At 35.5% G+C, this 23,400-nt stretch overlaps 1 protein-coding gene across 2 annotated transcripts in view; it reads right to left on the bottom strand.

Annotated features, from left to right (window-relative positions):
- Window positions 1-355: 355 nt before the first annotated feature.
- Window positions 356-23,400, bottom strand: part of SPAST (spastin) — a 59,020-nt gene continuing 35,975 nt past the window's right edge. For both annotated transcript variants that reach the window (XM_045549342.1, XM_045549343.1), the window contains exons 8-17: window positions 21,306-21,380; window positions 20,479-20,550; window positions 14,564-14,639; window positions 14,215-14,306; window positions 13,987-14,066; window positions 12,776-12,818; window positions 11,414-11,493; window positions 9,753-9,823; window positions 7,508-7,548; window positions 356-3,258 (exon numbers count right to left, since the gene is read on the bottom strand). In XM_045549342.1, coding sequence (XP_045405298.1) covers window positions 3,136-3,258; window positions 7,508-7,548; window positions 9,753-9,823; window positions 11,414-11,493; window positions 12,776-12,818; window positions 13,987-14,066; window positions 14,215-14,306; window positions 14,564-14,639; window positions 20,479-20,550; window positions 21,306-21,380 — 753 coding nt within the window. In that variant the 3' untranslated portion in view covers window positions 356-3,135. The remainder of the gene's footprint in view (window positions 3,259-7,507; window positions 7,549-9,752; window positions 9,824-11,413; window positions 11,494-12,775; window positions 12,819-13,986; window positions 14,067-14,214; window positions 14,307-14,563; window positions 14,640-20,478; window positions 20,551-21,305; window positions 21,381-23,400) is intronic.

The following is a 23,400-nucleotide window of genomic DNA, read 5'->3' as shown; positions in this document are numbered from 1 at the left end:
TTGCCCTCTATGGCCCTTTGTGCTATTTTTGTCCTATATTTTACTTCTACATACATTATAAATACCGTAATTCTGTATTCTGCTTGAGTTCTGTTCCCAAGTGAGCTGTACAAACTGGAAATTGCCCTATGGGTTAAAGCTGGTTAATGTGGATGTCTTCTACAGGATTTTGTGCAGTTTCTGCCTGGTTTTGATTGCTCTCCAGAGCCTCCTAATCATTGCAGTCTATCTATATTTTGTTCAGAGTTTATAATTGTTATTGACGAGAATTAGTTCAATACAAGCTGCTTCTTCATTATCATACTGCAACCCCTGAAATCTCAAAAAGTTTTAGAGTAAAAAATTAAAGGCAAAATATATTTTATCATTTATTTCCAATCCATTAGGAAAAAAACCTACTTTATGCAGCTGTACCCTTTAATTCATTTCTTCTGGAAAAAAGTACAAAAGACCAGACTAAAATTGAGACAAACATTTAAAGGAAAATCCTTTGACTCAGAGTTTAAAAACAAACTATAAATGGTTCATTTTACCAAAAGAATTAGCTTTTGTACAAAATATAAAGAATTTTACACTATAAACAAAGACTGCTGTATCCATACTTAAATTAGAATTCTAGTATCTTCTTTTCCTCCAATTCTTGAGCACAAAGCATATTTCCAAGTCAGAAATCTGATAACCTCAATGGGCAGACTGTCTCAGAGTATGCTTTTACTCTTAAGATATCTGGAAGGACAGTTCCGATTCTTTCCCTTAGCTCAAAGTCCAGTACACATCAGTAAGTTCTAATTTAGTTTACAAAACTCTGTCATATTAACATGAAGAGCACACTAATGCTTAATGTTTAAGCAATAACTTCTAGGAAGTAATATAATAGAGCTCAACACAAAATCTAAAAGGTCACAATCTAGGTCAATATTAATTCAGAAAACCTCAACAACTTCTATCTTTATTGGAAAAGCCCAAGCCAATCTCTTATCTACTAAATCATTATTCTATTTTCATGGCCCTTCTATGAAAGAAATACAGCTTAAAATAAAACTCAGTCATAGTAAGTCATAGAAAATAATTCTCTAGCACTGAATTCCAGACTTTATCAGTAAAGTAACTTCTATTCAGTAATATAATTTTCTGACTCAATATTTATAATATTAACTTTTATATATTTTAACAATTGAAATCTTTGTTATCCAAAAACTTTCCCAATAATCATAATTTTAAAGGAGATTATATTTTAAAAGTTGAGCTGGAACCACATAGTTCTGTAAATATGATTAGCTAGTTATGTAAGTATCAGTAATATTAATCCCTTTCTAAATGAAAACAAAATGAAATTTTATGGGCTTTCTTAAAAATGTTTTAATTTGAAATTTCCCCCAATTCTTTTCATGTATATTTCACAACTACCTTTCATTATCAATATTTTCTAACTGATGCTTTAATGTTTGAGACCTTAAAGATACTACCCATCTAAAATATGCATAGCTCTGGCTTAAAAAATTTTTCTATTTATCTCAACTCTCGCTTTTTATTATGCAGGGAGTTCTAAAGTCATGATTAAAAGAGTCATGGTTCAAATTATGGCTACAAACAGTATATGATCTTAAGAAATCACATATCTTCTGCAAGAGCAAGAGTAAAATTAAGAAGAGCAAGAATAAAATTAAGGATAATTTATGTCTTCATTATAAAATTCTTATCTGTTGGGGCAAGTTTTTTATTTTAATGTATTTTCTCAAAACCAAATAAATCTTTCCTAAATGAAAAATCTTTGTTATTTCTACAAATTATTCCTTCCATCCATGAGATTTTACATAGCATCATTTAAGCACCAAAGAAAAATTCTGTAAACAAACTTTTAACCAGTAAACTAAGGGCAAATATCCATTTGCCTTTATTACAATATTTAAAAGGCCATGACATGAGTCTACTTCCTACAATGACATTTTTATAATAAAAATCCAGGCATATTTATACAAACAAGAAACAGAATTACTGTACATTTTTGGGGAACAAAAGGCAGATCGACAGACTAGAACTTTTTAGTTAATAAAGTGAGCACAAGAAACCTATAAAATGTATGCAATGTATAAAAATTCAGTATTTTTTTAAAGTTTCATTGAAGGGATTAATAATTATTAGGAATAAAAGATGGTATTTCCACTGGCTTATCATTATCCTGTAAACAGTATAAGCAATAAATTAGAAATGTCTTAGCTCCGAGTATTTCCCTTCTCTCACACTGGAATCAGTTTTACAGCAATATTAGAATAATTCTAGCAGAAAATAAATTCCATCAGAAATATGTTAACAGTCTACAGCAGATTTTTGACAAATATATTAGAAAAAAATACTGCAGGTCACATGAGGACTTGTCTACATGTTATATGACAGAGTAACTCAAACCTTCAAACCTTCTCTATGCTACCAGATTTGCGTTGTTGCTATTATATTGCTTTCTAAATTGTTTGGTAGCAAGGTAATAGAAAAATAAAAAGTGAAAAGAATACAACAATTGTATGATGTCTGTAGATTTATGAAGAAAAAATCCTCAACATAACTTTTTCCTATTACTGTTACTTAGAAAAAAAAAGTTTCATTTGGCACACTGAATTTATTAAAAAAAAAAAAAAAGAAACAAACAAAAAAGAAACTTAAGAGTGTTTGGCATTCCAATCACCCATAGTTAAGACAACAGTGGGAAAGAAAAGTAGGAAACATTACTATTTTAAGAAAAAACACCAGAAGACGAACAACCAAAGCCTCTTTTGTCTTCTACCATTCACTGTCTCTGGAATACTTTCATCTGCAACATGATATACAAATTATTATTTACATTATGATTATATTGGTAAAGAAGACCGGAATCAGTTTGTGTTGTGCTCTAACTTACAGTGCTCACTGGGATAACCAAGACCATCAAGGCAAAAAAGCCTTAAACAACAAAATATTCCATTCACATTGTATATTTTATTTAAATTTGTTTTCTGGTTCAAGTTTGGTGCACAAATATGTAAGACTTTGCAAAGTCCTGTAAACTTAGGCTGCGTTTCTGTAGCTGATAACTGCTCACTCAAGACTGTGTGTTTCTCTCTTGTTAAGTAAAATGTTCTGCAGGCTAACAAAGGTATATCCTCAAACGGTGGTATCTCCAAAGTCCTTGTTCCAACGTATGTACGCTTCTAAGGTTTGAGGGCTCACGCTGCGTTTTATCTTTTTCAAGGATTCAGTGAAGTCAGATAATCGAATATTTCTCATCTAGATTTTTAAAAAACACATGATGATACAAATGATGAACATGTATACAATGGTTAACTCAACGACAGATTAAAGTAATGGTGCTGCTGTTTATTAATGTTATAATGTATGTAAATATAGTCCTAGAAAGTCATGCCAATCATTTAAATAGATTCTCTATATTGTAAGTTTGCTATATTAGAAAGCTCAGAAAGTGCTATACTAATATGCTTTTATTACTTGTGTTTAGTTTCATAGTAATAACATTTCAAAGCATAATGTTTTTCTAATATAAAAACAAAACACACTGGTTACAAAAAAGTTGACAAAATACAGGCAAGTAGAAAAAAGAATCATTCACAGTTCCACCACTCATATATACAACAGTTATCTGAATTATTTCCTTCCAATGTATTTTTCTATGTATAGTTTCATGAAATTTTGCTTTCTCAAGTCTCACTTATTACAAGAATACTTCAGCTAAATTCATACTAGGGTTTATTAGAAAGGAAAGGGAAGTTTACAAGAAATGCATGGGACTTTAAAGGAAATATTGCTTTTTAACTACAACATATACGATGCTTGTATGTGAAATTTTCTAAAGTTCTAATATTGCTTATGCATTTTATATTAATTTGGTCTTATTTTCTAACATTTTAAATTGCTTTTGGAAATGTGGATTAAAACAATGCTAAATTAATAAATATGTACATTTACCTAAGTATTTTCAAAGGCAAAATGCAGTTTGGTACAAAATGACCCATGTTAAAAACATTAGTAGCATATATCTGTATAGTTGGCCCAAAAATAAGAAGTTGAATAATTTTAGACAAAATTTCAACAACTGGTATTTATCTATATTTTTTATTACTCTTATAAAACCCAATCTAACTACTTCATATCATCTTTGATATCTCCATGAGTATAGATTAAAAATCGCCTACACTTTTAAACTAATCTGAAAAGTCTTAGCCAAGAAGAAAAAAGACATATAGTTACCAAACAAACGCTATGTCAACTGTTTCTTTTTTTCATTCATTCATTCATTCATTCATTCATTCTTTTTTTCTTTTTTTTGAAAGAGTCTTGCTCTGTCACCCAGGATAGAGTGCACTGGTGTCACACCTCACTACAACCTCAAACTCCTGAGCTCAAGTGAGTCTCCTGCCTCAGCCTCCCAAGTAGCTGGGACTACAGGCATCAGCCACCACACTTGGCTAATTTTTCTATTTTTTGTAGAGACAGGTTCTCACTCTTGATGAGGCTGGTCTCGGACTCCTGGCCTCAAGCAATCCTCCCACTTTGGCCGCCCAAAGTGTTAGGATTACAGGTGTGAGCCACTGTGCCCAGCCAATTTGGGGTTTTTCTTATCTAAATTTGTGTATATACACTGGTACCTTACAATACACTTAGTTATTAAAGTCACACCAAATAATGGGTACATAAAATTCTAGAATACAATTTTACAGACCAAACTACTTGTGTTTACCTCTTGTCCCATAAATGGGAATGACAGAATGGATTTCCTTAATCTCTATAATAATATGCCACTATTGAGTTTTATGTATTTAAAAATTATTTAATGGACTCTTATATAGTGTTTAGTATGTGCCACACTGTTTTAAGTGCTTTATAAATATTAACTCATAAGTAATGACTAACAGCTAAAGGTCACTATCAAATTATTAATACCAAAACCATAGAATAAATCTAAAATGGATGAAAGTATACAGTAGAACCAAAAATTATAACAATATAACCTGAGTATACATAATTAGTGGGATGGTCATAAAAGGTACCAGTAATATTTCTTGTAATTCATTTGGTTGTTTTATTAAACTTTCATTTTTAGTTGTGATATCTAAACTTCTTTTTTTTTTTTTTTTTTTTTGAGACAGAGTCTCACTCTGTTGCCCAGACTAGAGTGCCATGGCATCACCCTAGCTCACAGCAACCTCAAACTCCTGGGCTCAAGCAATTCTACTGCCTCAGTCTCCCGAGTAGCTGGAACTACAGGCATGCAGCACTGTGCCCAGCTAATTTTTCTATATATATTTTTAGCCGTCCATATAATTTCTTTCTATTTTTAGTAGAGACGGGGTCTCGCTCTTGCTCAGGCTGGTCTTGAACTCCTGACCTCAAGTGATTGGCCTGCCTCGGCCTCCCAGAGTGCTAGGATTACAGGCATGAGCCACCGTGTCTGGCCCTGATATCTAAACTTTTAATAAAATAATTTTATGACATTTTTAAATGGGGGATACAATTATATTTTTAGGTGTGGGATTAGAAAATTGAATGGACTCATGACATTTTAAAAACATGTGTATTTTCAGGCTCTTGTTATTGCAATGAACTAACCTAACACTTGTACTAATAAATGAAGCAGTACGCATTTTTACACCCAGAGTCTTAACAGCACTCTCTATTAAAATGATCCAGGGTTCCTAGAAAGTTGCCAATTCTATGTCTTGGGACAGCTAAATTCAAGATGCATCTGGAGTGCCTTTTGAATACATTGAGAATTTGTAGATTGCTTCTTGCTTAAATTTATATGCCAGGTGGAGGTTTTAGTTTATCACTACCCTTTGCCTATTCCCTTTATTCTCTATGGTCTTTCCAAGGGACATAGTACTTGTATATTTAAAAACAGAATTAAAAAAATGTGGACTTGAAATTCTGAATCAGACAAAAAGGACTTGGAGCTAATACTTTAAACATGAATTTTAATGTAATGGTAGCTAAGCACCGAAGTGGGTATATATAATAGAATTCTGTATCCCAAGCTTCATTCATGGCAAATATATATTCAGTAAACTACTGTTAAAATGAGAGGGCTGCCTGACCAAATGTGGTGGCTCCGGCCTATAATCTCAGAACTTTGGGAGCCCAAGGTGAGGAGGATCACTTGAGGCCAGGAGTTTAAGACCAGCCTGGGCAACATAGCGAGAGCCTGTCTCTACAAAAAAATAATAAATAAATAAAATTTAAAAGACTGCTAAAGGTACTTGATACTCATTCTCTATGCTAACAGTTCACTGTCCCCTCAATAGCTGTTGAAACTTGGACAATAAAAAATACTCTCTGACAGATAAGTTACAAATATACAGTTGTCCCTAGGTGGCCCTGGGGGATTGGTTCCAGGACTCTCATGGATACTAAAATCCATAGATGCTGAAAGTCCCATACATAAAATGGCATAGTGCTTGCAGATAACCTATGCACATTCTCCCATATACTTTACATCATCTCTAGATTATTTATAATGTCTAATACAATTTAAATACTGTGGAAATAAACAGTTGTTATACTATATTGTTTGGGGAATAATGACAAGGAAAAAAGCTTATACATGTTCAGTACAGACCCTTTTTTCTTTCCCCTGAATATTTTCAATTTGCAATTGGTTGAATCCAAGAATGTGCAACTCACACATATGGAGGGCAGAATGTAATTCAAGCCTGATTTCAAAAGTTTGTTCACATAGCTTAGGACCATTCTGTAAATCCAATTTTATATTTTGCACATAATTTTTTTTCAAAAGACATGCTTCGGCATCTCATAAGGGGGCCTTATTAAGAAAATGTAATAAATTATATTACAATGGTAACTGTACTGCTTTTATAAGGAGAAAAATAAGATGATTGAAAAACTAACAAAATAGACCATTAAAGGGTTAACCTATAACCTTAGGTTATTTTCAAAAGGTATAAAATCCAGCCTGGGGCATGATGGCTCACACCTGTAATCTTAGCACTCCGGGAGGCCAAGGCAGGAGGATTGCTTGAGATCAGGAGTTGGAGACCAGCTTGGGCAAGAGTGACATCCATCTTTACAAGAAGTAGAAAAAATTAGCTGGGCGTGGTGGCACCAGCTACTCCAGAGGCTGAGACAACAGGATTGCTTGAGCCCAGGAGTTTGAGGTTGCAGTGAACTATGGTGACACCACAGCACTCTAGCCAGGGTGATGGAGCGAGACAGTCTCAAAAAAAACAAAAACAAAAACAAAAAGCCTCAAGTTTCCTAAATTTTCTTCTGTTTAATATTTACATAATATGATATGATAGAAAATGACTTAATGACTGCGTATATTTTTTTGTCCATCACCAAGGAACATAAGACATTAATTTCACAAGCTTCTGTATTTTGAAATGAAGCAAAATTAATTCTTTCTAGTTTCTAATCAAATAAACTAGAAAAATCCACATAAAAATATAAGTCTTACAATATAGAGGGATCAAAACAAAGAAAAGATAATTGTAAAACAGTATACCTCACTGGCAGACATATTCTTCACCTGTTCTGGTTTCAGTTCTGTAAAATATAAGTTTAAATTGCTGAGGGGCAAAATCATGTACAATGAACTAAAAGTATATGTTAAATATAAATCATTACATTAAAAGAAAGAAACATTAATATTGAGAGCGCATACAATTTATAAATGCTTAAAATAATACTCCTTCTTAGGAGTAACCGGGAAGTAGTCAATGTCTTACATATTGCCCAAGAACAATAGTTTACTATTTGAAATTTGAAAGTGAATTTAAGAGAATACAACTTATTTTCTGCAAAGGCATTAGTTCATCTTTTCTTAACCCAGAATTTTTGCCTCCTTCAGAATAATTACTGAAATATTCTAAGAAATACAAATGACTAATACATTATTTACTGTTTCTGAGTTTACCATCTGGACAAGATTTCATGCCCAGGTAGCAAGAAAGTTTTTTTACCCAGAGTATCAAAATATATTTGCAAGATTATATTTGTTATTTTCCAAAGTAGTGGTTCTTGGCCGGGCGCGGTGGCTCACGCCTGTAATCCTAGCTCTGGGAGGCCGAGGCGGGTGGATCGCTCGAGGTCAGGAGTTCGAGACCAGCCTGAGCAAGAGTGAGACCCCGTCTCTACTAAAAATAGAAAGAAATTATCTGGCCAACTAAAAATATATATACAAAAAAATTAGCCGGGCATGGTGGCTCATGCCTGTAGTCCCAGCTACTCGGGAGGCTGAGGCAGTAGGATCGCTTAAGCCCAGGAGTCTGAGGTTGCTGTGAGCTAGGCTGATGCCACGGCACTCACTCTAGCCCGGGCAACAAAGTGAGACTCTGTCTCAAAAAAAAAAAAAAAAAAAAAAAAAGTAGTGGTTCTTAATCAGTGCCCTGTTTCACTATGGGAGATGTGTTGTCAGTAATTTTTAATAAAGCAAAAAATTTTTGTATAATATAGGCTTTTAACACAAATTATAGCAGAAACCATGGTAACATCTTTCTCATACAATTGCACTTTCTTGAGTAAGAGATAAAGGATGAAACTATAAGCAGTGCTCTGAAGTGTGTGTTCTATGTTCTATTATATCATCATAGCCAATAATCTCAGTGCATACCTGAGGGCATACCTGTAGTGCTCTGCAAGTTGTATGTTCTATTATATCATCATAGCCAATAATCTGAGTGCATACCTGAGGGCATCATTCATCCACTGCCTATTATGTTAGTTGTGGAAAAGTAGCTGAGAACATCTATTCTAAAAGTGGTATCACAGTGAGTTTAACCTAATCTAAAAAGAATCAGTTGTAGTATTTCAGAATCAACAAGCTGACTTGAATCAAAACATAGCAATAAATGTTTTGGTGTAAATCCTTGAACGATAACGTATAATGAAAACTTCTCTTTATATAAGTTCCTTTAGACACATTAATTTCAAATGATACTAGAATATGGAAAAGAGCCAGAAAACAGATAAGAACATTTCCCCTTATTTTTTTCTGGATACTTTAAATAAAGTTTTCTTTTCCTTTGAGTTTTCTGCTGCTACCTACTATTAGGAAGTGAAACCTGTTGTCTACAACAAGGGTGATGGTCCACTGGCTCATGGACTGTTTTCATATGACCTGTGAGGTAAGAATGGTTTTATATATATATTTTTTTTTGAGACAGAGTCTCACTTTGTTGCCCGGGCTAGAGTGAGTGTCGTGGCGTCAGCCTAGCTCACAGCAACCTCAAACTCCTGGGCTCAAGTGATCCCACTGCCTCAGCCTCCCGAGTAGCTGGGACTACAGGCATGTGCCACCATGCCTGGCTAATTTTGTCTATGTATATTTTTAGTTGTCCAGGTAATTTATTTCTATTTTTAGTAGAGACGGGGTCTTGCTCAGGCTGGTCTCGAACTCCTGACCTCGAGCGATCCACCCGCCTCGGCCTCCCAGAGGGCTAGGATTACAGGCGTGAGCCACCGCGCCCGGCCAGTTTTATATTTTTAAAGGGTTATAAAAAAAAAAAGATGATGAAGACTATGCAACAGAGACCATATGTGGTCTACAAAGCCTAAAATATTTACTATTAGGTCCTTTACAGAAAAAGTTTCCTGACCCCTAGTCTATAAACAACTTTGTACCAAGTTTTCCACTGATGCAGTTTTACTGCTTTCATACTGATAATAAAAAAGATCTCTCAGTAGGGACTTCTTAAATTTCTCAGGTAGTGAAACAGTTTTAAATGTTTCAAGCTCTTGTACACACCAACCTCGGATAGGACCCAGTGCTGCATCTTTTGCCAAAGCTGTCAGATCACTTCCTGAGTATCCATCAGTCATTCTGAAAAGGGGAAGGAAGAAACAGCAAATTATTTTCATCTCTGCAGATTTAAAATCTCCACATAAGAGAGTAAAAACTAGTTTGCCTTTGTCAGTAAGCCAACAGTTATGTGGTTTCATTTTAAGGGAACAGAAAGGCCCATTTGCTGAAAACAAACAAAACACTGTATCACTGGCTCCTTATATTGGCTCAAATTTTAATCATTAGAACCATTCCTTTAGATTAAGGCATACTAACTCCAGAGGCTCCACTAAATTGTAAACATGTCACCTAGAAAGGTAACATCTACAAGCCAGTGGTGGCCAGCTGACACAGAAACACAATTACTTCTATATAAGTTAGTCTATATTTTGGCAAAGAGCATTCTTGCAATGGAATAAGGGCCAATCAAGGTAGATATCGTTAAATGGGGGACAGACAAGATGAAGGACGGGTCTGGAGCAGAAGACACTGGCAGAAAGAGGCACACCTGAATAGGATGCCACAGCAGAGAGTCCTGGGCAGCCAAGAGATTACCAGAGGGAACTAAGAACTAGGGAAGTGAGGCAAAGGGGAAGTGGAAAATAAAAACAGCGAAAAAGCATTTACTTACCATGTACTATGTTAAACAACTACACAGATCAAACATTAGAGTTCTTTATTGAAATGACAAAGAAGGACTTCTATACTTCCAAGAATTTAATTTGTTCTTTTCTCATAGGTATCTGGAAACTCAGGTTCTTATTAAATTTACTTGCTTGCTACTCACATACTTGTTGAATATTTTAAATTACTTTATGACATTTTCAGGGACTAAAATTCACAAGTGCATCATCTGTATTCAATACACTGCATAAATACATTATTAACAAAAAAGTTTAATTAGTAGAAATAAAAAAAATTCTATGTAATGCAAAAGAACAAGTTTATATAAAAATAACTGTGTCCAGGCCGGGTGCGGTGGCTCACGCCTGTAATCCTAGCACTCTGGGAGGCCGAGGCGGGTGGATCGCTCGAGGTCAGGAGTTCAAGACCAGCCTGAGCGAGACCCTGTCTCTACTAAAAATAAAAAGAAATTATCTGGACAACTAAAAGTATATATAGAAAGAATTAGCCAGGCATGGTGGCGCATGCCTGTAGTCCCAGCTACTCGGGAGGCTGAGGCAGTGGGATCGCTTGAACCCAGGAGTTTGAGGTTGCTGTGAGCTAGGCTGACGCCACGACACTCACTCTAGCCCGGGCAACAAAGTGAGACTCTGTCTCAAAAAAAAAAAAAATAAAAATAACTGTGTTTGTGTGGGCAGACATGAGATGTTTTAAAATTTTAAATTACTATACTTAGAAGTGATAACACATTTATAAAAAGAATGTAGTATCATCATTAGATATTTAGACCATGTCTTGCAGAGGACATAAAAATTCAAATTTAGATAACATATATAGGAATGAGAGGTAAGAAAAAAGATAAAGGCAACAGAGGATCAGACAAGAAGTTTTCTGATAAATAAATTACTCATTTCATACTTAAGTTTACTTTAAATAACAGAGAAAAAGAATTATTTATCCTCCCCCCCCAAAAAGCTGCACAATAAATCAAATCAAATTACTCACCTAGCAAGTTGTGCTAGTTCTTTTTGGGTCAATGGGCTTCCTTGTTTACATAACAGGTTTTTAAGTAAAAGTAGTCTTGTCTGGAAAAAAAATATTAAAGAATTATCAGTCTGATCTAATTTGGTATCAGAATAGTTCTTCACATGCTGAAAATTAACTTAATAGCCAGGAATCAAGATCAAGTTCTCACTGTTCCTTTGAAGCCTCATTCATGTCTGTCAAGTGGAATTAAAATTACCTATTCATTGAGAGTTCTTGAGAAAATTAGAGAAGGTAATCCAAACAAAGCACTAAGGAAGTAGCTGCTATTACTATCAAGGATGCTACAGGTCTGAGCCACACAACAATTTAAAAAAAATAGTTTTCTAGAAGTATGAATTCATATAGCATGAGTTTCACCCATTGCAAGTATATAATTCATTGACTTTTAGTAAATTTAAAGAGCTGTACAACCATCATCGTAATCCAGTTTTAGAATATTTTTATCACTCCAAAAAGTTCATTCATGTCTGATTGCAGTTAATCCCCACTCCCAACTCTCACCCTAGCAAACCAATGACCTGCTTTATGTTTCTAGAAATTTCCCTTTTCTGGACATTTCATATAAATGAAATCATATGATATATAACATATCATCTGGCATCTTTCACTTATAATGTTTTAGAGTTTCATTCATAGAACTTCATGTATGAATTGAGTATACAGCATGTACAGCTCATTCCTTTTATTGCTAAACAGTACCCATTAAATGGATATACCACATTTGTTTATTTGTTTGCCAACTGATGAACAGTTTAGGTTCTTTGCAAGCTTCAGATATTATTAATATTATTGTTATAAAAATTCTTATACATGTCTTTGTGTGGACACATGTTTTTATTTCTCTTGGGCAAATTCTTAGGAGCAGAATTGCTGGTTCTGACGGTAAGTTTATCTTTTTAAGAAACCACCAAACCAGGCATGGTGGCTCACACCTATAATCCCAGCATTTTGGGAGGCCAAGGCGGGAGGACTGCCTGAGTCCAGGAGTTTGATACCGGTCTGAGAAACATAGCGAGACCCTGTCTGTACAAAAAATTTAAAATTAGTTGGGTGTGAGGGTGCATGCCTCTTGTCCCAGCTACTGGAGAGGCTAAAGCGGGAAGATCTTTTGAGCCCAGAGTTTGAGGATGCAGTGAGCTTTGATCATGCCACTGCACTCTAGTCTGGGTGACAGAGCAAGACCCTATCTAAAAAAATAAAAAGAAACCACCAAACTGTTTTCCAAAGTGGCCACACCATGATATTTACCAAGATTCAATATTGGTAAAATAGTAGTTCTTGTTTTGGTTTTTAAAAAAAACCTCCAATAAAGATACATACCTCCTCATTTGGTAAAGACACATATACCCGTTTGATGAAACGCCTAAACAAAAAAAAAGATTCCAGAAATTTTAGAAATATAATTTTGAATTTAAAGGTCACTCAGCTTAAGTAGCAAATGACAGAAAAGGGGCTTTAAGTATACTATTCAAGGCATTTGGATGCATTCTAATAGTTACCAGTGTAAAAAGATATTTTGTTACTCTTTTAAAACACTCTAGTTAATGTTTTAAAATCCTTAATTCCATATTGTCAGAATTAAATTAACCATTTATGTATGTAGATGTTTTTACCAGCAATAATACTTTAAAACATATAAAATATCTTATAAAAGAAGTGGAATAAAGAGATCTCTGCTGTTTTCTTGAATCTGAAAACACCTAAAATCAAGAAGGATAACAAACAGAAATGTAAACATCATCAACAAATTAGGTAACATTTATGGAACTAAAATACATGAAGGGCTGCCTAGGGCAGTGAAAATTACACTGACAAAGGAAGATACATACAGGATCTGCCATTGCAAATCACAGACGTGGCTGTCAGAACACAGAGTTTTCAAAATAAAAAAACAAACAAACAGGTCAGGCGCAGTGGCTCATGCCTGTAATCCTAGCACTCTGAGAGGTCAAGGTGGGAGGATTGCTTGAGGTCAGAAGTTCTAGACCAGCCTAAGCAACAGTGAGACCCTGTCTCTACAAAAAATAGAAAAATTAGCCAGGAATGGTAGTGTACACCCTTAGTCCTAGCTACTCTGGAGGCTGGGATAGGAGGATCACTTGAGCCAGGAGGTTTGAGCTATGATGATGCCACTGCACTCTAGTCTGGGTGAGCAACAGAATGAGACCCTGTCATCAACAAAAGGCAAACACAACAAAGTCATTAAAAGGTTAACTTTAAAATTAACAAATAGTTTTCATTTTTTTTGAAATTATTAAGTACATAGTACTTAGATTTTTGTAAAATAAAGTACATTTTTAAGTATATCTAATTGAAGTTTCTTGAATACGGCCTTATTTGATTACAGCTAAATTAATGTGGCTTTCCAACATGAAAAGGTTCCCTACTCCTGGGCTAGAGGACAGTACAGAGAGGAAAATAATGAATTTAGTCTTCAAATTTGGAGTAAAGGAAATAAGAAATATATAAGATGAACGGATGAGTAAATATATCTGTGATAAATCCATGTGTTTTCACATAAATCTCCTTACCTGAGAACAGCCTCATCAAGTTCTTGCGGCCTGTTAGTTGCCCCCATTACAAGTACTCTGTCATCTCCAGCAGATTGCACCTACAAGCCAAAAATACATTTTTCAGTACTTTTAGATAAAGCAATAACAAAGAAAAATAACGATATTTGTATTTCTCATTGTGGTCATTTAATAGGAAAATATATACTAAAATCCTGCTACATTAAAAATGTTATAATCAACACTTACACCATCAAACTCTATTAGAAATTCAGTTTTTAGACGTCTGCTAGCATCATGCTCCCCTTCTCTTCTTTCACACAAAAGGCTATCAACTTCATCTAGAGGAAATAAAAGGATAAGACTTCAATTATAAAGGCCAAGCTACGCAAGTCATCTGAGATTACCCTAGTTTACTACTTAAGTTACTAATACAGAACTTATTACTTAAGTTACTAATACTAACTAATTAGATAGTCTTTAACCTCACCGTTCTTTAAAATTTTTTCCTTCTGAATAATCTTTCCTATCACACCTCTCATCTTTGGAGAGGGGAATTTCACAAATATTCAACTAACTTAGTTGGAACACATCTTACCTATAAAAATTATAGAAGGTTGAAGTTCTCGAGCCACAGCAAAAAGAGCTCTCACCAATTTCTCTCCTTCTCCCACCTAAAGCAAGGCATTATATATTGTTATACATATAAAATGCAACATTATTCCAGCTTTTTTAATTTTATGACTTAGGCCGGGCACGATGCCTCATGCCTATAATCCTAGCACTCCGGGAGGCCGAGGCAGGAAGGTCACTTGAGGTCAGGAGTTCAAGACCAGCTTGAGCAAGACTGAGACCCTGTCTCTACTAAAAATAGAAAAAATTAGCCAGGCCTGGTGGTGTGCACCTGTAGTCCCAGCTACTCAGACGGCTGAGGCAGAAAGATCACTTGAACCCAGGAGCTTGAGGTTGCTGTAAGCAAGGTTGATGCCCCAGCACCCTAGCCTGGGCAACAGAGCGAGACAGTCTCAAAATAAATGAATAAATAAAATCAATTTCATGATTTAAAGTCTATAACCTCCATGGAGCCCAGAAATTTGAGGCTGCAGTGAACTATGATGATGCCACTGCACTGTAGTCCGGGTGACAGAGTGAGACTCTGTCAATCAAGTCTATAACCTAGGAATTTAATTTCCCTACTTTCCAATAACTGAAATTTGGTTTGAGGAAGGTGGGGAGTGTTACTGAAGTGTCCCTTATAATGTCAGAAAATAGATTATGATTTCATACAGCCTGGCAAGTACTTTAAAAAATGAAATATATCTGTTTACCTTTACGTTGCATTCCTAAGACTTGAGAATGGAATAGCTTTCAATGAGGGGTATAACTAGTGAGAACAGGTAAGACTAGGGCAGAGAAAGAGATGCCACACATATTCCTTAAACCCTGGATTACAGGGTATATTTACAGAAGCAGATTAAGTTGTTTAGGAATGTGCTCTCCTAAACAAAACTTGCTGTATTAAGAACACCTTGAAAAGTCATTCTCACAGTACCACTATCAGTAAATATTAAGATGTTTCTAGGTAGTCCAAGAGGTATAAGAATACCCTTTGAGACGTTCCCAGGTACTGAAACCATACTACAGCTGTTCTACCCACTTAAGTATCCAAGGAAGTCTGTGATAATCTACTATAAAAACCATTCTGTTCTTTAGGTGACATTTATTCTTTTTATTGAAAATTTCAATTAAAAACAAATAAATAAAAGGAATGGCTTCAGATCTACAATCATCAAAACAAATATTCTCGGAACTGAAAGTCAAGAGATTACCTCTTATGATATTAACTTTTTTTTTTTTTTTTTGAGACACAGTCTTGCTCTGTTGCTCTGGATAGAGCACAGTAGTGTCACTGTAGCTCACAGCAACCTCAAACTCCTGGGCTCAAGTGATCCTCCTGCCTCAGCCTCCCAAGTAGCTGGGACTACAGGCCTACACCATGATGCCTGAGACTAATGTTTTTTTTCTATTTTTAGTAGAGATGGGTCTCCCTCTTGCTCAAGCTGGTTTTGAACTCCTGAGCTCAAGCAATCCTCCCACCTCAGCCTCCCACAGTGCTAGGATCACAGGTGTGAGCCACTGCACCCAACCAACATTTACATCTTATAGCTGAAGTAGGCCTAAAGTGATACTTTTCTAAGGCCAGCTTAGTATAAAAGTTAGGTTGAAATTCGTATTTCCTAACTTTGAAGAGAGTGCTTTTTGTTACATTATGTGCATCATTTGGGTAAACCTACTTTAATAATAACTTTACCTGCAAAATTTCACACAGGAAGGAAAATGTAATCAGGAAAAGGGGTACCATTTTATAGTTACTTTTAACTACTTTACAAATTGAGACTATTTTAAGCATTAAAGCTTATTAAAATATTATTTAAAGAAACTTTTAAAAGATTTGACTTATCACAAAAAAGATAATATAAGGGAAATATATCATCAGCTTTTCTGTTATTACCAGTTCTTTTTTTTTTTTTTTTAAGACAGAGTCTTAATGTTGCCTGGGCTAGAGTGCCATGGCGTCAGCCTAGCTCACAGCAACCTCAAACTCCTGGGCTTAAGCAATCCTACTGTCTCAGCCTCCCAAGTAGCTGGGACTATAGGCATGCACTACCATGCCCAGCTAATATTTTCTATTTTAGTTGCCCAGCTAATTTCATTCTATTTTTAGTAGAGACATGGTCTTGCTCTTGCTGAGGCTGGTCTCGAACTCCTTACTTCAAGCGATCCTCCCATCTCGGCCTCCCAGAGTGCTAGGATTACAGGTGTGAGCCACCACCCCTGGCCCACCACTTCTTTTTTGGTTTTTTTTAACTGTTAGACACAGACAACCTGAATATTACCATTTTTTAATCTAGTAGCGCATGGATGTACTGAAGACCAAACTATAAAAATTTTGAAAGAATTTTTTTAAAGAAAAACTGAAAGAATATTTTGTAAACTGCAAAGGATGGGAATACTGTGTTTTTTCAAAAATTAATACAACATAAGCATGTTAATTAGCAGTTCTAAAATATAAGAATTAAAATTGTTTATATAAAACAATAAAACTACAACTACATGTGCCTAATCTAGATAAATCTCACAAATATAATGCTAATGAAAGAAGCCCAACACACACAAAATCTTGTATGATTACATTTATATAAAGTTCAAAGATAGGTTCCTACTACTATATTAGTAGTCAAGTGGTTTTTGGGAGAGGAGTAGATAAAAATGGGGGGAGCTTTTCAGGGGTACAGGGAACAATCTATTTCTTGACCTGGGTGGCGATTATGAAAAAGTATTCACTTTGTGATAATACACTGAGCTGCATACTAATGGTATAAACATTTTCCTAAATGTAAATCCTTCAATAAACAAGGTTAATCAATAATAAAATGGTAAGATATATTTGTAACTGATTTTTTGTGGGAAAAAAATCTAGATATTTTAATAACACAAATGTTGCCAACATCTATGATGCAGTTCCTGAAAAAAGGTTTCTCAGGATATATCATAAGAAACAGAGCATCTAGGCCGGGCGTGGTGGCTCACGCCTGTAATCCTAGCCCTCTGGGAGGCCGAGGCAGGTGGATCGCTCCAGGTCAGGAGTTTGAGACCAGCCTGAGCGAGACCCCGTCTCTACTAAAAAAAAAAAAAAAAAAAAAGAAATAAATTATCTGGCCAACTAAAAATATATATAGAAAAAATTAGCCGGGCATGGTGGCTCATGCCTGTAGTCCCAGCTACTCGGGAGGCTGAGGCAGTAGGATCGCTTAAGCCCAGGAGTTTGAGGTTGCTGTGAGCTAGGCTGATGCCACGGCACTCACTCTAGCCCAGGCAACAAAGTGAGACTCTGTCTCAAAAAAAAAAAAAAAAGAAACAGAGCGTCTAAATAATACTAAACAATACTTTCTTTTTAAATCTTTAAAAGCGAGATCACATCTGAAGCAAAATATTCAGTTCTTAGCATAATATATGCATACTGACAAACTGGGATGAGATCACAGGAAGATAACTAAGATAGTAACTAATCCAGAAAGGGGAAAAAAGCAGATATAACATTAAATTCCTACATATTTGAAAGGCTGTCTCATAAAAGAAAACAAGAGTTTTATTATATACATAATACTTAAGAAAAGTGTAAAAAATTAGAAGAAGAAGATTTCAGTTAGACATAAAAAAAGTTTTATTAACTAGAGCTATCCAGATGATGAACTAAATACTCCAACTTTCTTTAAAGTAAACTTGCTTCAAGATATATGGCTGGGCACGGTGGCTCATGCCTGTAACCTTGGCACCGTGGGAGGCCGAGGCAGGAAGATTGCTTGAGACCAGGAGTTTGAGACTAGCCTGAGCAAGAGCAAGACCCTATGTCTACCAAATATAGAAAAATTAGCCGAGCATAGTGGCACGTGCCTGTAGTCCCAGCTACTCAGGAGGCTGAGGCAGGAGGATCACTTGAGCCTAGGAGTTTGACGTTGTAGTGAGCTATGATGACGTCACTGCACTCTAGCCTGCACAACAGAATGAGACGCTGTCTCAAAAAAAAAAAAAAAAATTAAGAAGCAGTATGAGATATGGGGTTAAGATCATGGACTTTGAATTGTTTAAGGAATCATGAAGATGAAAGGAAATAGTCTTGAAACAGATACGGATAAAAGAGAATAGCTGCTGTAAAATTTTTAATGAAAGGACTCAGGCTGTCAAGCCACATTCATTGGAACTCAAATTCTGATTTCCTACTTCTTGGTTATGAGATCTTGAGCATATCAATGAACTTCTTTGCAGTTCCCTAATCAATAAGATACAGGTAAAAGAACAGTATCTCTACTTAAAATGATTATTTATTCCACAAATATTTATTCAATACCTACTTGTTGCCAGATACTGTTCAAGGCACTGTGAATAAGAACACATGGCAACAGTCTCTGCCCTCATGGAGACTGTCTTCTAGTGCAGATGACAGTGATACCACATACAACAGAAATGATCACATCAATGAATATGAATTATAATTTCAGTGACTATGACACATGAGAGGTAAATAGTGCATGAGGATAATAAGGGGGTAGGGAAGATTATAACATTTCAATTGATATATGAAGAATGAGTCCAAGATAACCAGAAGACAGTGGTCCTAATAAAAGAAATTCCATGAAAGAAAAGTCCTGTGGTAAGAAAAAGCATAGTAATAGTTGAAGAACTGTCCAGGGGAGAGGGAGTCTTAACAAATGGACTTCAAACACTATGGATCCAATGGCAAGGCTGTTTCTCATAGGGATGGAGGCCATTTTAGCCTGATGCCACAAAATACTCAAACTATGGTCCATGTGTCAAATTTGCCATTCTTTAATTCATTGACTATTATATAACCTTACAAATAACCTTCCCAACACATCTAATTATAGTGAAAGAATATGCTGTTCATGCCAGCTAGACAATTCTGATATCACGTCTGTTCCTAAGACACAGATCTACTCTTGGGGTGCTAATAAAATCAAGTTTCTTTCTCTGCAAATCTGAAGGCTGTGATAGATTGAGGACAGTAAAGTTACCCTCTTAGCCACTCATGGAAAGACACTGCCCAGATCATGTGGTAACCACTCCTGCATTTCACTGCACAGAATGCCAAAACTTCAAACTTTTACCAGTAATATATTCCTTCATCCGAGATTCACATTTCAGTTTAGGTATGTTTGGTAAAACACTTTTAACCATAATAGTTTTATAAGGAGCAAACAGAGAATAGGACATCACTGGGCAACCAAGTGAAAAGGGGAGACAGGGAGAGAAAGACAAAGCAGAATAAGGTTTGACAGAAACTACTTCACAGTTTTGCAATTCAGTTATATTCACACACTGGTTCCACAAAACAGACAAATGACTCTCTTTCAGCTCTGCAGTCATGCCTGCCCTACTCCAAAACTAGACTGAGCACTTCTTTGAATACCACTATAGGGTCACTGGAAAGTGAATGGAAAAAACAAAACTAAATTGTAGTATAAAATAACCAAAAGCATCAAGAAAATCTTCTGTCATATTTTAGTTCATCTACAAGCCAAGGAATACCAAAGATTGCTAGCAAATGACCAGAAGCTAGGAGAGAGGCATGTAACATATTCTCCCCCGGCCCTCAGAAGGAACTAATAACCCTGACAACACTTTGATCTTAGACATCTAGCCTCTAAAACTGGGAGACAATAAATTTCTTATGTTTAAGCCAGCCAGTTTATGGTATTTTGTTACACAGTGCTAGTAAACCAATACAGTATTTGAAAATACAATTCTAATTTTAAAAGAGTCTAACGAATGCATATAATTTTCTACTTTGAAGACTGATATCAATCACATGTAAATAATAGATACAAAACTCACAGAAAAGTATTTTTGTGAAATATTACCATTTATACTTAACATAGTAACATTTAGACATTAGCTTAAAACATGACAATACAAGAAAAAAAGAACACTCACATATTTTGAAGTTAAGCTTGCAGCACTTATGTTAAAGAAGGTTGCATTAGATTCTGCAGCTACTGCTTTAGCCTTTAAAAATCACAAGAGCAAATATTAAATTAGTTCAATATCTTGCTTAAAGATAATAACCACATTTGATTGATTTAAGTACAAGAAAAGATTATCTTAAAATGCAAGGTATAACACAACTCCCAATACATGGCATCAATGTGTTTCCTTTTCAGCAATGAGGAAAGGTTCTAGGAAGAGCTGTGCTTCTTTCTACTCTTTTCCTTTATAAGAGAGAATGAATAGAGAGAGGTTAAAAAAAAAAAGTGCTATTCTTTTTTCTTCTTAGGAATAGAAAGGCAACTGCTTAGAGAACGATAAATAGCTAAGGAAAAAGTTAATCCTTCCTTTTCATTTTTTTCCCTGTAGAAAAGCTATGCAGAGGAAAGAGGTATCCAGATACTGGTAAAATCTTTTGGTAAAAGTATACTAAAAAAAATCTGTAACATACTGATTATTTAAATAAAGCCATTAAGATAGTAAAAAAAATTTAGGGTTAGAAAGATACTCAATATGGTAAGCTCTTCTATGGTAAAATTTTATTATTTAATTTGGAAAAATAATGACAATTACACTTAAATTTAATGAACCAAAAACATACTAAGGGTAACATATCTGGTTTTTCATCTATTTCTGCTCTGAGAACTAGTTAAAAAACTTAAGAGAAGTATATCATAGCAAAAAGCAAAAATAGACTCAGGGACAATACAAAGTTTCCTTTTTCCCTATTATCCCTAATATCTCAATAGAATGCTCAAATTTGAAAGAATTCTTACCAGCATTGTCTTCCCATTTCCAGGTGGACCAAAGAGTAACAATCCTCTTGCAGGAGCTCTAAGCCCTGTGAACAACTTAAGAACACATACTTTAGATCACAACTATGATTCTGGAGATAATCTTTTCCAGATATTTTAAGTATTATTTGTCATCTAAAAACATCCTTTTTCAGTAGCATCCTTCCAAAGAGAGCTGCCCAAGATTTTAAAGGGGAACACATAATCAGTAATTTAGCATAATAATTAAAAACATAAGAAAACAAAATGAAATAAAATGAACTCCTCAGTGATAAAATGAAAGTAGACTGGTTAAACAAGACAAACTGAACATAGGTATGTTTCTCTGATTAGAAATCCCACTAAAATTATACTAATAAAACAAATCTTACAAACAAAAATAGGAAAGGAGATAACAGAGGACACAATAAATTTCACAATAAATTGTACGATGGAGAATTGATAAAATATGGTAAATTATTTAGCAGAGCTGAATGAGCTAAAAACCTACGTGCCTATTTATGAAGGGCATATCTAGATACAAGAAGCAAGCTGATGTCAACAAGAAATCCCAAGAAGGCTCAGGTGCCACAGAAAGCAGTAGAAGCTGGGTGTGGAGGCTTATAACTGTAATCTAACCATTTTGGGAGGCTGAAGCAGGAGGATCACTTGAGGCCAGGAGTTCAAGACCAGCCTGGGCAATATAGCAAGATCCTATCTTTATAAAAAATTTTAAAAATTAGCCAGGTGTGGTGGCATGCCTATAGTCACAGCTGCTCAGGAGGCTGAAGCAGGAAGATTGCTTGAATCCAGGAGTTCAAGGTTGCAGTGAGCTGTGATTATGCCACTGCATTCCTGCCTGAGCAGCTGAGTGGGACCCTGTCTCTTAAAAAAAAAAAAAAAAAAAATTTAATAAAATTTTAAAAAGAAAGCAATAGAAAGATAATCAGCCAAAAACAGAGGAACTGACTGAAAGTTGGTATGAGGAACAACTCAACCCATGTTCCTGCTCCCCACAAAGAACAGACAGGAAAGTGCCAACCACAACCACAGGAGGCTGGGGTTTCCTTCTCCAGAGAAATTAAACCAGATCCTCCAGACTCAGGAACACTAGGCATGGCAAGAGTCAAGGATAAAGCACTAGACTGAATATACTTCACTTAATAGCAAAGGTGTATGTACTTCTAACTTGAATCATGTGAAATGTCCAAGATTCAATTTTTTAAAAAATATTTTTTGAGCAGTTTTAGGTTTACAGAAAATTGACCAGAAAGTACTGAGAGATCCCATATAACTCTTCATTCCTCCCCAACTTTCCCTATTATTAACATCTTCTATTGGTGGCGTACATTTGTACAAATGATGATACATTATTATTACCTAAAGTCCATAGCTTACATTAGGGTTCATTCTTTATGGTTTATATTCTATGGATTTCTTTTTTCTTTTTTTGAGACAGAGTCTCGCTCTGTTGCCCGGGCTAGAGTGAGTGCCGTGGCATCAGCCTAGCTCACAGCAACCTCAAACTCCTGGGCTTAAGCGATCCTACTGCCTCAGCCTCCCCAGTAGCTGGGACTACAGGCATGCGCCACCATGCCCAGCTAATTTTTTCTATATATATATTTTTAGTTGTCCAGATAATTTCTTTCTATTTTTAGTAGAGACGGTGGTCTCGCTCTTGCTGAGGCTGGTCTCGAACTCCTGACCTCGAGCAATCCACCCGCCTCGGCCTCCCAGAGTGCTAGGATTACAGGCGTGAGCCACTGTGCCCGGCCTATGGATTTCGACAAATGCATAATGACACATATCCACCATTAGTACCATAGAATAGTTTCACTGCCCTAAAACTACCCTGTGGTCCATCTATTCATCCTTTCTTACTTCCTGACACACCCCTGGCAACCACTGATCTTTCACTGTCTCCACAGTCTTGCCTTTTCCAGAATGTCATATAGTTGAAATCATAAGGTATGTAGCCTTTTCAGGTTGGCTTCTTTCATTTAGCAATATGCATTAAAATTCCTCCATATCCTTTTGTGGCTTAATAGCTCATTTATTTTTGTTCCTAAATAATACTCCATGATGTGGATGTACCACA

The sequence above is a fragment of the Lemur catta genome, chromosome 4, assembly GCF_020740605.2.
Source record: "Lemur catta isolate mLemCat1 chromosome 4, mLemCat1.pri, whole genome shotgun sequence".
NCBI lineage: Eukaryota > Metazoa > Chordata > Mammalia > Primates > Lemuridae > Lemur > Lemur catta.
The sequence above is the reverse complement of the archived record's forward strand: the minus strand, read 5'-3'. Positions and strand labels throughout refer to the sequence as shown.